The sequence below is a fragment of the Sus scrofa genome, chromosome 14 (genome assembly GCF_054392235.1).
Source record: "Sus scrofa isolate SSC_HxYL_T2T_F1_AM1 chromosome 14, Sscrofa_HxYL_maternal_Yorkshire_Landrace_v2.0, whole genome shotgun sequence".
Taxonomy (NCBI): Eukaryota; Metazoa; Chordata; class Mammalia; order Artiodactyla; family Suidae; genus Sus; species Sus scrofa.
The window spans coordinates 16,243,470-16,257,725 of NC_139396.1; the positions used below are offsets into that span (position 1 = coordinate 16,243,470).

At 47.5% G+C, this 14,256-nt stretch overlaps 1 protein-coding gene across 1 annotated transcript; it reads left to right on the forward strand.

Moving 5' to 3' along the window:
- Nucleotides 1-714: 714 nt before the first annotated feature.
- Nucleotides 715-14,040, forward strand: LOC146396352 (F-box/WD repeat-containing protein 12-like). Its single transcript, XM_084995482.1, is given in 6 exon segments — nt 715-723; nt 1,177-1,385; nt 10,800-10,959; nt 12,108-12,312; nt 13,619-13,821; nt 13,909-14,040. Coding segments are annotated over 6 exon segments (918 nt in total).
- Nucleotides 14,041-14,256: the final 216 nt, after the last annotated feature.

Here is a 14,256-nt window from a genome sequence, read left to right on the forward strand (position 1 = left end):
GCTTACAGCAGTACTGGATCCTTAACCCACTGAGCGAGGCCAGGGATGAAACCCACATCCTCATGGTTCCTAGTCAGATTTGTTTCCACTGAGCCATGACAGGACCTCTATTCTTTCTGAATAATCTCTGTTCTCTGAGACATGAGCTGGTCACCAGTGCTGAGCTCCTCCCAGTGATGGTCTTGCTGTTTAACCAGCAGGAATCAACTGTTGAATATTGATGTGAGGGGGAAGAAGGAAACTAGTGGAAGAACACTGGGATGTCATGATTGGACAAAGATCATGCTGGCACAATAGCACAAGATAGAAAAAGAACTGTAATTACCCCAGGTGGGAGAGAAAGTGCTGGGAAACACTGAAGTAGCAATTACAGTATTGATTCTTGGATGCCCTGTGCCATGGGCCTGCTGGCACCCGTGCTTTTTATTGTGCCATTCCAGCTTTCAGAATCCTGGGGGAGACCGTGGAATCAGTTGTTTCCATCTCTGCCAATGGCCATGACAGGGCACAGGCCTTGGCCAAGCCTGGCCCATGGTGGCGCTGCTGGGCACAGCCCTGGGAAAGAGGGTGTTCTGAGCAGGGCAGCTGCAGACGTGCAACAGAAACTGTTGACATCCACAAGCCCAAATTAGCTTCTTTGTAAAACTGGGGTCCCCAAAGACTGAACGAGATGCTCCACGTGGAAGTTCTCTGTGTGCAGCCCAAGCCCTGAGCATGACGCAGGTCCTAAGCATAGTTTGGCTCCCAATCAGGGGATGGTATTGGGTCCTGCGTGGGTCCCAATCAGGGGATGGTATTGGGACCTGCTTCCCTGTCCAGCCTTCCTCAGTTGAGCTGTAGGTAACCACTGAAGTGCTTCAGACAGACTGCACCAGCATCACACCCCACCCCACCCTCAGTGCTCCTGGTGATGGGGGGCCAGCCCCCAGGTGTCTCCCCACCCATGCTCAGACTCTGCTCTCCTCCGTGAGACAGGACACACCTTCTCCTCTGTGGTGGAGTATTGCCTCTGTGTCTCTTGGCTCCTGTACTCTGCTTCCTGTAAGGATGAGGATCAGACCCTTTTTGGCTGTATATCCCCAGTGCACAGTGGGTGATGGGTGAACAAATGAAAATAGCATTTAGGAAATAAATGGGCCCTCCCTAAGTTGTTCCATTCATTGTGTTGTTGCCCAGGGCATGGAGGTCTGGTCAAGCCCTTTAGAGCCCATGGCTCTGGTGAATTTGGTGACCTACCCGTGACTGCAGCTGGTTGTCACCATGGATGAGCAGGGCCTGATCAAAGTATGGAAAGCAGAGAACAGGTGTGAGCAGGCCTCCTTCTGCCTGCCGAGCTCCTCGTCTGCATTGGAGGCCTGTGACATTCCAGAGGGCCCCCTCCTGCTGAGGAGTGACCCCACTCTCAGGAGCCTCTGCTCTTTCCCAGGGTCTGTGGACACTTGCATCAGACCTGCCGTGTTGGGTGGCATCTCAAGCCAGGCCTTCCATGTGGCAGACCAAGTGATCACCCTGTTTTGTTCTGTCCCCCTAGCTTCTTGCCTGCCGCAAGAGGGCAGACTCCTCGTCCCCCTTCAGCTCTAGCATGCTGGCGGCCTGCTCCTTGCCCAGTTTCTGCTGCCTCTTGCTCTCTCACAGTGAGGTCCAGCCTTATGGGCTGCCTGTGCTTCTTTTTTTTTTTTTTTTTTTTTTTTTTTTTGCTTTTAGGGCCACATATGCAGCATTTGGAAGTTCCCAGGCTATGGGTAGAACAAGAGTTGCATCTCCTGGCCTACACAAAGCCACAGCAACACAGGATCCTAGCCACATCTGTGACCTACACCGCAGTTCACAGCAACGCTGGACTCTTTGTCCCATTAAGCAAGGCCAAGGATGAAAGCTGTGTCCTCATGGACACTAGTCAGGTTCGTTACCATTCAGCCATGGTGGGAACTCCTACCTGCACATTTTGTCTGCACACCCCAGCTTTTCTGTTTCCTGGTCTCCCTCAGAGTCTTTCCTCCTCTTGCAATTCCTTCTCACTACTGCATGCTCCCCTTTTTCAAGTCTCAGTGAGGGCCCAATGTAACAGCTGTTCCTTTTTTTTTTTTCTTTCTTTTTAGGGCCACACCCACAGCATGTGGAGCTTCTCCAGGCTAGGGGTTGAATTGGAGCTACAGCTGCTGGCCTATGCCACAGCCACAGCAACTTTAGATCCTAGCTGTGTCTGGGACCTACACCACAGCTCATGGCAATGCCAGATCCTTAACCCACTGAGCAAGGCCAGGGGTCGAACCTGCAACCTCAAGGTTCCTAGTCAGATTCGTTTCCGCTGTGCCATGACAGGAACTCCAGTGTGAGGGCCCAACTTAAAGGAAAACTGAAGCATGTTGGACAGGATGCAGGCGTTTGCCTGAGGTGATGAAGGCCTGTTGCGAGGACATTTGGTTGAGAGATGATTCTTAATCACTGGGAGGGAGCATTTGACTCCTGAGAAAGAGTGAAAGTGAGTGTGTGCTAGCAGATCAAGGAGTAGCCCTCACCTGGGGCAGCATAATCCTCTTAGAGGGAAGAGGTCTTTGAAAGTGTGGGCAAGCTGGCCTCCCAGACATCAGGATGGGCAGGCATCCAAGGACAGTTTCCTATGTGAACAGAACTAACTCTGTAAAGGACCTAATCTCATAAACAAAAAAAGCAGGAGCTGATGACAGATTTTCTTTCTTTCTTTCTTTCTTTCTTTTTTTATTTATTTTTTTTTTTTTTGTCTTTTTGCCATTTCTTGGGCCGCTCCTGTGGTATATGCTAGGTTCCCAGGCTAGGGGTCTAATTGGAGCTGTAGCCGTCAGCCTATGCCAGAGCCACAGCAACTCGGGATCTGAGCCGCATCTGTGACCTACACCACAGCTCACGGCAACACTGGATCGTTAACCCACTGAGCAAGGGCAGGGATCGAACCCGCAACCTCATGGTTCCTAGTCGGATTCATTAACCACTGCGGCACGACGGGAACTCCCCTGATGACAGATTTGTTATAAACAATTCTGTAGTTGTTTAAAGGAGACTTTGGAATAATAAGTGTAAATAAAAAGCAACTGGGGAATACATGGTCTAGATGAAGAGGAAGTGCTGTGGTTCTCCCCTGGGAATGGCAAACCACACAAATCACACTTACTTGTTGGTGAAGGACAGTTAGAAAAATTAGAATATACATCAAGTCAGAGAGCCAAAAAGAGTGAAGTTTCTAAGCCAAGATTCCAAAGTGCTGAACCTGACACTGGGGCTGCTTTTGCCCTGGAGGTGTTCACTCCAAGGCTAAGAGGCAGAGCAGAGCTTTGACAGACAAATAGACAAGGGCTGGGGCCCTGTGAATCATCTTACTTTGGGAGGGTTGTCATGTCTGAAAGGGAACAGTCCCTGTGTTGGCTGCAGCTGCCCAGTTACCAGGAGGGAGTAAATGGAAATCCTTTCTGGAAGAGGATAACATCACCCCAGGCTTCTCTTTTCCACACACACTTAAAGGTAAATAGGCACATGAGATAAGACAATGTGAACTAGAACCTATAGCATCAACAGCAATGTTAGTAGAGCCCCAGGGGCTTCAGATACTGCAGTTAATAGACACAGACAACAGCACACCTGTGGTGGTTCTGATGCTCAGGGAGATACATTTCAAGAGAATTTAAAGCCATGAGAAATGGTATAACAGATTTGGAAAAGAACCAAGTAGAAAGAAATTCTCAAACCAAATAACAAAGGTTAGGCCTCAGTGGATGATTTAGCAGCACAGGGGACAGTTGACTCACAAACAGCCTGGGGAGGGTCAGGGGAGCTCGTGGGCCACCAGGTGTGTTCTGTGTCTAAACTTGGGTGGTGACATGAATATTTACTTTGTGATCACTTACTGAGCTCTTGTGTTTAAGTTCTGTGTGGTTTTCCATGTGCATTCTCTGTATCACTTAAGGAGTTAAGAATTTAACAATTAAAGAACTGGAAGGTAAAAGTATCAGGAGTGGTTAGTTGAAAGAGAGGCTGAGAGACAGAGACCAGTGCTTCTGAGACTTGAATGGGGTGTGAATCACCTGTGGATCTTGTTTGAGTGAAGGTTCTGATCCACTGGGTCCCTGGGGACATCCGAGATTCTGAGTTTTTTAGAAGCTTCTTCAGAATATTGATGCTATCAGGTTACAGACCACACTTTCAGTGACAAGGCCATCAAGGATCCATGAAAAATTTTAGTATTTATTTATTTGATGTCTTAGGAGCAGGTGAGGCAGGGGGACATAAACATTTGAAGAGATGATGGTAGATGTTTTTCCGAAGTGATCAAGGATGTTAATCCATGGAATCAAGAAGGCCCTGCAAACCCCCAGCAGGGGAAATAAAAATAAATCTGCAGCTAGACCTATCAGAGTGACCTGTGACAATGGAAACCTAAGAAAACTCTACCTAACAGTAGCCAGAGGAAATAAAACTACCTTCAGTGTAATACTAATGAGACTTCTTCAGGCAGAGGGAAAAGGATCACAGATAAAATTTCAGAGAAGCAGGAAGGATTGATGAGCAATGGCCATGATGAAGGAAACATGAGGAAATCTAAATTAATATCCACTGTATAAAATAGCAACAACAATGCCTTGTGGACTGTTAACTATATGCTGACGTAAACTACGTGACTTTAGCATTTAGGTTTGGAGAAGGTTATGAGGAACTGAAAAGTCCAAGTTCCTTGAATTGTCCGAGAAGATTAAATGAACAATTAGCAGTATCCTTTATAAGGCAGGCTACACACAATAATCTCTCGTCTAACTCCCAGAAGAACAGTATATAGCATATAGCTTCTGAATCCTGAGAGGAAGATGAATGTGTCTTGTGGTGGGGCAGGATCCACCCAGACCCAAAATTTGCCTTGGTTATCAAGACTGATGATGCCACACATGACCACGGGGTGTGAAAGGTTAATCTGTTCTCCAGAGAGCAGGGTGGGCTTCCAGGAGGCACCTCTGGGAATGGCTGAGGGAGCAGGGAGGAGTTCCAGGCTCTGGTTTTCCCAGAGGTTTGGGGGGTGGGGCTTGAGGGAGGGTTCTCACTCCTGGGCCAGGATTTCCTGGTTTGAATTCTCTGCAGGTTCCCCTTATCAGCTTGCCCCTGGGGAAGAGAGAGGGATGGGCCTTAAAATCTATCGGCTGTCAAATATTGAAAGTGGACTCCAACCCTTTATTATGACTCACTTCTGATGTTTGATGACTGAAAGCCTCATGTTTCATTTCCCTGAACCTGAACTTGTGTTGGTAAGCCACATGGTGCTCTGTGAGGCCTGGCATCTAAGGCTAGCAGATGGGGGCAGGTTCCCTTCAGTGACTTGCTCAAGAGCTCAGGGTTGTGTGTTTTTAAAGTGAAATGAGTTCCCATCATGGCACAGTGGAAAGGAATCTGACTAAGAACCATGGGGTTGTGGGTTTGATCCCTGGACCCACTCAGTGGGTTAATGACCTGGCATTGCCATGAGCTGTGGTGTAGTTTGCAGACGTGGCTCGGATCCCATGTTGCTGTGGCTATGGTGTCGACTGGCAGCTGTAGGTCTGATTAGACCCCCAGCCTGGAAACCTCCACATGCTGTGGGTGTGGCCCTAAAAAACAACATAGATAAATAAGAAACAGTAAAGTGAAGTGAGTGTCTTAATCCCTGTCAGTCAGGAGTTTAGGGTGCCTGGAATGTGCAGAGACAGATGTTACTGTTGTTTCTGTTTGGAGTGTCTGGGAGGCAAGAGGTCCTGAGGTCTTCATCCCAGAGGGGAAACCTTGGGTGAGTTTTGTTTCTGCACTTGCTGGCCGCATGGCCATACCACTGGCAATGGCCCAGGAGTGTGGACATGCACCTCCAGGGCTAGGAGTTGGCGGAGATGGAAGGCAAAGAGGACAACCTGAAGGTAAGCCATTTGTGTGGAGTGCTGGTTGTGTCCTTTGTGTGGGATCTGGGAAGCGCAGTGCTCTAGAAGTGCCCATGGCATAGGATGCTGGCAGTGCTGTACAGTGTGAGAATTCTCTTTCTCCATGTACTCATAGGGTGGCCTTCTCTAGTGTCATTGCCTGTGGCAAGGGTCTGAGGGTGGCAGGAAGCTACTTCCTTCTGGGAGAATGTGCCCCAGATGGCCAGGCTTGCCTGCATCCTGAAGAGGTCATTTCTGTCATAGCAGAGAGGCTTCTGTGGCTGTGCTGAGCCTGAGCCAGAGCCTCAGAATGTGGCCTTATTTGGAAATGGTACCTTTTCTTTGTACTTAATGATCTCAAGAGGAAATCATCTTGGATTTCGTTTGGGCCCTTAATCTCATGGGTGGTATCTTTGTAAGAAGAGGAGAGGGCACAGAGATACACACACAGAGAGAGAAGCCAGGCGCAGACAGAAACAACCCTGGATCTGCTGTTACAAGCCAAGGATAGCCCTAGAGCCTTTAGAGGAAGGATGGCCCTGCTGGCTATTGATTTGAGGCTTCTGGCTTCTAGAACTGTGAGAGAATAAACTTTTGCTGACTTTTTTGGTTTGTTTTGCTTTATTTTTAGGGCCACACTGGCAGCATGTGGAAGTTTCCAGGCTAGGGGTCAAATCAGAGCTGTAGCTGCCAGCCTACACCACAACCACAGCAACCCGGGATCCAAGCTGCATCTGCGATCTACACCACAGCTCACGGCAACACCAGATCCTTAACCTGCTGAGGCCAGAGATCGAACCTATGTGCTCATGGTTACTCGTTGGGTTCATTCCTGCTGTGCCACAGTGGGAACTCCTAAATTTTTGCTTTTTTAAGCCACTGATTTTATTACTGCAGCCCTAGGAAACTAATATAAGACTCATCTAAAACAGAACACTTAGGAAGGGTGGAATTGAAAGGATGGGAAAATGAACTATTGCATTTGGGGTGGATAAGCAGTGAGATTCTGGTGTATAGCACAGTGAACTGCATCTAGACACTCACTTGTGATGGAAGCTGACAATGTGAAAAAAAAGAATTTGTGTGTGTGTGTGTATGACCGAGTCACTTTACAGCATAAATCAACAGAACAATGTAAATCAACTATAACAGAAAAATAAAACCTAAAGCAAAATAAATAAATAAATAAATAGAAGGATGGGAAAATGGTGTGCCCTGGGGATGAGAACCAGAAGCAAGCTGACCCAGCTAGTAATGCTAGATGGGAGGGCTGGAAGGTCCTAGTCTTTCCTGGATATTAGGGGTCATCTCCAGATAATAATTAAGTCAACCTCCCAGGAAGATACAGCCATGCTACTTTAGGATGCACCTCAATATACGGCCGAAAAATATATTGAGTAAACGTGTGGAATTTCAGGAGAAGTGGTCAAAGCTTATAGCATCATGAGAAATTTCTGTTACCCAGCTAAAGAGAGATGACCTGGGTGGGCTCTAACTCCATGAGTGCTTTAAGGGCACAGGGTTTATTCTGGCTGGTAGCAGAAGACGAAGTCGGAGACTCAAAGGTCTGGGGGCCTTGTGTGAACCAGGTGCTGGCCACCATGCTGTGGGTGGGCCTGGGAGCAAGAACTGGCCCTGGCCCCAGCTGGCCAGGCAACCTCAGTTCTGCACCCACAGTGTCCTGAACTGCTAACAACCTGAAAAGGCCTCCAAATGCATACGCAGCACCTTGACTCCTTGGCTCAGCTTTGTGAGTTTTCCCCTGTCCCAGGCATTATTTCGAAGTTGTTCTCTGTGTATGTCAGTGGCTTATTTCAAGTTAAATTATATTTGTGAGCAAGGTCAGTGTCAAGTTTCTTTCTTTCTGCTTTTTTTTTTAGTGCTGTACCCTTGCATATGGACATTCCCAGGCTAGGGATAGAATCAGAGCTGCAGCTGCCACCCTATGCCTCAACCACAGCAATACCAGATCCGTGCTGCATCTGCAACCTACACCATAGCGCCCAGCAGTGCCAGATCCTTAATCCACTGAGCAGGGCCAGGGTTTGAATCCACATCCTCATGCATACTAGTCGGGTTCATGACCACTGAGCCACAAGGGAACTCCAGGGTTCCTTTTTATTTACAAATGGATATCCAGAATTTGTGGGAAAGACCATCCTTTCCTCATCGAATTACATCATCACCTTCATTTATGAAAATATCAGCTGTCTGTGTCACATGTATTATATGTTGAATGTGTGGGTCACTTTCCACTTATCTGTATGTCTGGCCTTATGACGGTCGCACAGGGTCTTGTTTCCTGCAGAGTATAGTTAAATTGTGACCTCCAGCATTTTTTTTGAAAATATATCCATTTCCCTAAAATTTTTCAAGACAGCTTGTCAATTTCTACAAAACTTCTTACTGGGATTTTGGTTACTTTGAATCTATTGATTGATTTCAGGACAACCAATATCTTAATAAGCAGTGAACATGGCATAAATGTCCGCATTTCTGTAGGCTTTTCATCATCTGGTGCTGGATACTTTTTTGTGGGGTAATTTTCTTTGTCTTCTATAGAAATTGGTTTGCTCAAGCTTTTCTGTCTCCTAAGATCATTTTGATATGTTGCATTTTCCTAGGAAACTACCCAGTGTATCTAGGCTTTCAATTTTTTATGCACACAATTCTGTAGAATATTCTCTTGATAATTTTTCTTTAAATTCCCTCTGCATAAAAAATTTTCCCCGTGTTATTTCTTTTTGTGTATATGAACTTTCTCCCATTTTTTTGTGATTATACTAATGTCTTGTCTGTTTAATATTGCTATTGATTACTAGTTTTATATCATTGTGACCAGAGGATATTGTTTTTATTACTTTGCCATACATAAATTTTAAAAAAAATTATTTCTTTTTATGGCTGCATGCCCAGCATATGTAAGCTCCTTGGCCAAGGGTTGAATATAAGCTGCAGCTGTGGCAATGCCTGATCCTTTAACCCACTGTGCAGGAATCAAACCTGCACCTCTGCAGTAACCAGTCACATTCTTTCTTTTTTTTCTCTTTAAGGCCCCACCTATGGCATATGGAAGTTCCCAGGCTAGGGGTTGAATCAGAGCTCTAGCTGCCCGCGTGCACCACAGCCACAGTAAGAGCAGATCTGAGCCACATTTGCAACCTGTATCACAGCTCATGGCAATGCCAGATCCTTAACCCACTGAGCGAGGCCAGGGATCAATCCCATGTCCTCATGGATACTAATTGGTTTCATGATACTAATTTCATGATACTAATTGGTTTACTGCTGAGCCACAAGGGGAACTCCCATATTCTTCATCAATTGTGCCACACCTTTATTCAGTTTTTCTAACTGTGTGTGCTTGTGAGGACTGTGCTCTCCATTATTAGGGTGCAGAGGTCCAAAGGTAGTCATTCTTTTTTTTTTTTTTTTTTTGCCTTATTAAGATTGTACTTGCAGCATATGGAAGTTCCTGGGCTATGGGTCAAATCAGAGCTGTAGCTTCCAGCCTACACCACAGCCACAGCAATGCCAGATCCAAGCTGCATCTGTAAACTACACCACAGCTTGTGGCAATCCTTAACCCACTGAGCAAGGCCAGGGATCAAACCTGCAATGAGTACTAGTTGGGTTCTTAACCCACTGAGCCACAACAGAAACTCCTATTCATTCTTAGTTATGTTGTTTATGTCTTATATTTATTTACTTTTTATCTACTTGGCTTGTCTTAGGCTGAGAATTATATTATTCTTTATATATATATATATATATATATATTTATATACACATACGTTTTTTGCTTTTTAGGGCCACACCCATGCCATATGGAGATTCCCAGGCTAGGGGCCTAATCAGAGCTGTAGCTGCTGGCATACACCACAGCCATAGCAATGTGGGATCCAAGCCACGACTGCAACCTACACCACAGCTCATGGCAACACTGGATCCTTCACCTACTGAGCAAGGCCAGAGTTCAAACCTGTGTCCTCATGGATGCTAGTCAGATTCGTTAACCACTGAGCCATGATGGGAACTCCACCATATTATTATTATTATTTTTAATAATATGTTTAAACACATAATTTATTAATTATCAGTGAATTTCATTCCACTTTTTCTTGTATCTGCTCTGTAAATGTGATTGGGGTGTTTGATTCCTAGGTATGTCTAAGTATTATCACTTCATTGTGAATTACAGCTTTTAGCATGGTAAAGGGTCTTCACTTTTGTTTCATTTCCTACTTGGGGCCTGAATCCTGTATCTCTTCTGCTAATCAGGATCACTACTCCTGTTTTCTAAGGCTTGGCATGTGCCTGGCACCTTTACTCTCATATTCCACCACCTTTCGGTTTTGCCCTTTCTTTTTTCCTTTTTTCCTTCCATGCCATATGGAAGTTCCCAGGCCAGGGGTCAAATTGGAGCTGCAGCTGCCAGCATATGCCATAGCCATAGCAACTCTGGCCCCGAGCCGCATCTGTGAACTACACCACAGGCTTAGTGCACCACTGGATCCTTAACCCACTGAGCAAGGCCAGGGATGGAACCCACCTCCTCATGGATACTAGTAGGGTTCTTAACCTGCTGAGCCACAATGGGAACTCCCACCTTTCTGCTTTGATCCACTCTCTTGAATATAGATGTGTTTGTAGGTATCATCATAGCTCAATTTTCCCAGGAGTTTATATACCCTTTCAGTACATGATTCAGGTTTTCTTTTACCTCCAGAAAGTTTCATTGTACATGGACTGTAAATGCCAGGCTGTTAATTATTTAACTTCTCCTCTGTAGGAGCTTCATTTATGCGTTTATTTGATCTTCCTCGCTTATCTTCTTGGACACTTTCTCTCTGATTCATTTTAGCTCTTTATTCAGTTTTTGTCCCCTGGCTTGCAGGCCGCCTGTGCCGAGGGGGCACTCTACATGCTGACGGTGCCCCAGCTGCAGCTGCTCTCCAGGGTGAGCATGTTTCCCAACAGCCCCACCAGTCTCCTTTGCTCTCCTGACTGGCCGTGGGTGTTTGTGTCAACCCCACATTCAGACTTGGGCCCAAAGGTCAGTAGTGGGGCTGTGTCCCTTGCCCAAGGGACTTGGCTTTGTGCACGCAAGGTGGCAGGTCCTGTGCCCTAGGCTTGTGGGGTGCATCTGGGGGGCAGCTTCTTGTGTAACACCAAGCCCCTTAGCCCATGGGGATGATGACGATGAGTGACGGTGGTGGCTGAGAGCAGTGGTGGCCTTCACGGGCCACCAGCTGACTTAACACAATGCTGGCTTCTCCCCGGAGCCTCTGCTGTTTCCATGCTGCCCTGTTGCCCACAGGTTGAAAGGGGTCAGCTCCCTGGCTAGAGAGGGCAGAGTTCAATATTGAAGGGGTTTGGGGCCTTAGAGACTTCTTGGTGGAAAGACTCATGAGGTATTTGGTGGCCTGAGAACTGTCTTCAGCAAGAGTGAGGAAGAGAGGGTCCAGGCCAGGCATGGAGGAGATGCTGACAGTGCAGGGACAGCATCCATTACCTGGAGGCCTGCACGTAGCTGGCCCATGTGAGGGGCTGCATCTGCCAGCGATTCATGGGCTCAGAGATGTTCATTCTGAGTGCCAGGGGTTGTATTTGAAAATTAGACTAGGGTGAAAAGCAGGCAGCTGGAGAAGATCTCTAAGATGTACTTGGGCTGGTGGCCAAGGAAGGACAGCAAGAGAGAGCAGTGGCAGAGCAGGACAGACTGGCGGTGCTGGAGCCTGTAGCCAGGGGAGGCCGGTGGTTGAAGAGGGCAGCCAGCAGAGAGAGGCCACAGGATCCATGGGCAGCACCGAGAAGCGGGTGTTTGGAAGCAGCCTGCAAGGAGATAGGAGAGGAATTACCGAGGAAGACATTGGAGGCCAAAGCAAGATGGTGACATGCAGCTGCTCAAAAACAGAAAATCCCTTTATTTGATTCACCCATCACATTGCCCTCCCTGGGACCAGTGTGCCACCATGTTCCCAGCAGGGCCACACTAGGGCTGGATTAACCTCACTTTGTGGTTGGTGTGGTCACGAAAGGAGGGTCCACAGGTGGCACAGGCCACTCCTGTAAGACCCAAGTAAAGTCATGGTGGTTGGGTCTGTGGGAGCGGTTTTCATAGTGCTCCCAGGTTGGAGAAGTCCCCTCCCTCACAGGTGAGGAGACGTGAGACGGTGTTGACATGTGGCAGTCTCTCCCCAGGTGTTCCACACTCACTCTTTGCTGTGTCCATCAGAGGATGAGCCTTCTGCCTCCACCACTCTCCCCATCTGGCAGACGTCCAGGGCCTGTTGGGCCCCTGACAAGGCAGCCCGGCTAATGGTGATGCACAGAAATGACCACGGCATGCAGTTGGTTGTCACGACCTATGAGTTAGGGGCCAAGAAGTCCAGGGATCAAGTGGACTGTGGGTAAGGATCCCCGTATTAGGGCTGTCACCACCATGCCTTATGATGCTTCAAGCACAGATTGCTCATGTTTCCTTTGGGGCACTTTTCTTTCCTCTCAGTGAATCATAGTGAGCCAACAAAGGTTTTCTTTTTTTTTCTTCTTTTTGCTATTTCTTTGGGCCTCTCCCACGGCATATGGAGGTTCCCAGGCTAGGGGTCCAATCGGAGCTGTAGCCACTGGCCTACGCCAGAGCCACAGCAACGTGGGATCTGAGCCACGTCTGCAACCTACACCACAGCTCACAGCAACGCCTGATCGTTAACCCACTGAGCAAGGGCAGGGACCGAACCCGCAACCTCATGGTTCCTAGTCGGATTCGTTAACCACTGCGCCCCGAAGGGAACTCCAACAAAGGTTTTCTTGTTGGGATTTATGTAACAGCTGAGCAGTTGGGCGTGTGCTGTGTAGTGGACCCTGTGCCTGGCCCTGGGCCTCAGACGTCACCTACGGTCCACTCTCTCCCCTCTCCTGACTGGTCTCCCTGCTGCATTCATCCCTCTCTTTCACAACTAGGTCAGAGTCACTGTTCTCAGCACTGAGTGCACACAAAGGTGAATAAAAGCCACAACTCTCTCTTCCCTAATGAACTCCTCATCCAGTAGGAAAATAAGACCCACATCCATCTCCTTTTTTGTCTCCTCTATTTCCCAAACCCTGCATCCCTCTGATAGGCTTTCCCTGTGGTCCTTAGCATTTTTTCTTTTGTATTATGTTCATTTGTTTTCCTGTCGTCATTTGACCATAAATTTTACTCTGAGCTTCCTGGCAGCCAAGGAAAAAAGGGATACAGGATGTGTAATGTAATCCTTTGTCTGATGTGAGAAAACACATGAATTCTTCAGAAGAGGTAATTTTATTTTCCTTGTGCTAAATTCCATAAGGAAATGATCAAATAAAAAAATTTTTTTAACAAGTAACACTATACAGTATAAAAGTATCTTCACCAAGTTTTTGGAAGATGTCATAAAAGTCGTAGTTCTCATGTGGCCATTTCTTACATCATCCTGTCTTAGATGGGGAAGGGGAGAAAGCAGGGTAGAAGCCTCATCCTTGGGTCATTTCCACTGTCATGTCATCTTGGCCTTCCCAGCCCCTGTACGGCATCGCAGTCAGTATCTCAGAGCCAGTGCCTGGGGGACTTAGGGGAACAAATGCATGGGTCAGGACTGAACACAGCTGTGACCACAAAGCCATTGCTTTTTCCACCATCTTAGGTGGGGCATGTCTGTTCTAGACCCGCAGCTGCTACTAAGAAATGACAGTCTGTGTGTCTTTATTTCAAAAAGGAGAACAGATCACAAGTTTCCTCCTGCCAGAGACCATGATGCCTCCTCACATCATGAAGCGCCACGGCTCTCAGGTGATCCTACTGGTATCCGGGTCAGAGCTGGTGCTCTTCACCATCCAGGGCCTGCAGCTGGTAGCCTTTCAGGACCACCAGAGGTCCATCACGTCCATGGGGGTGGTGAGCGTGGCGCCCGCCCACCTGCCTGTGTCGAGGCTCTGAGCTTTGGAGCCCACGTCCCTGCCTCACTTGGTTTTTCATTTCAAGGACCAGAGTCAAGTCATCACCTGTTCCTTTGACCTCTCCTTGAGAGCGTATGTGTGGAACAAGGAAAAGAACTTTCCCATCCTCAAGAGCTGCTGTCATTGACTTGGTGGGTCCCACAGATGGGCCAGGTAAATGCTCTGATTTTTAAACTGTTACCTGAAAAAATGGCCTGCTGGCCTCCCAGCAGGACACTTTAAAGGATATCATTGGAAAGGATGTAAATGGGACTTGGGGTCTTAGCCCAGCCTGCCCCACGCTATCTGGGGACCTGAGGCAAATCACTGCTCAGATTCTCTTTCCTCTGTTTAAAAAGAGAGATCCCATGCTCTGTGTTATCACCTTGACTGT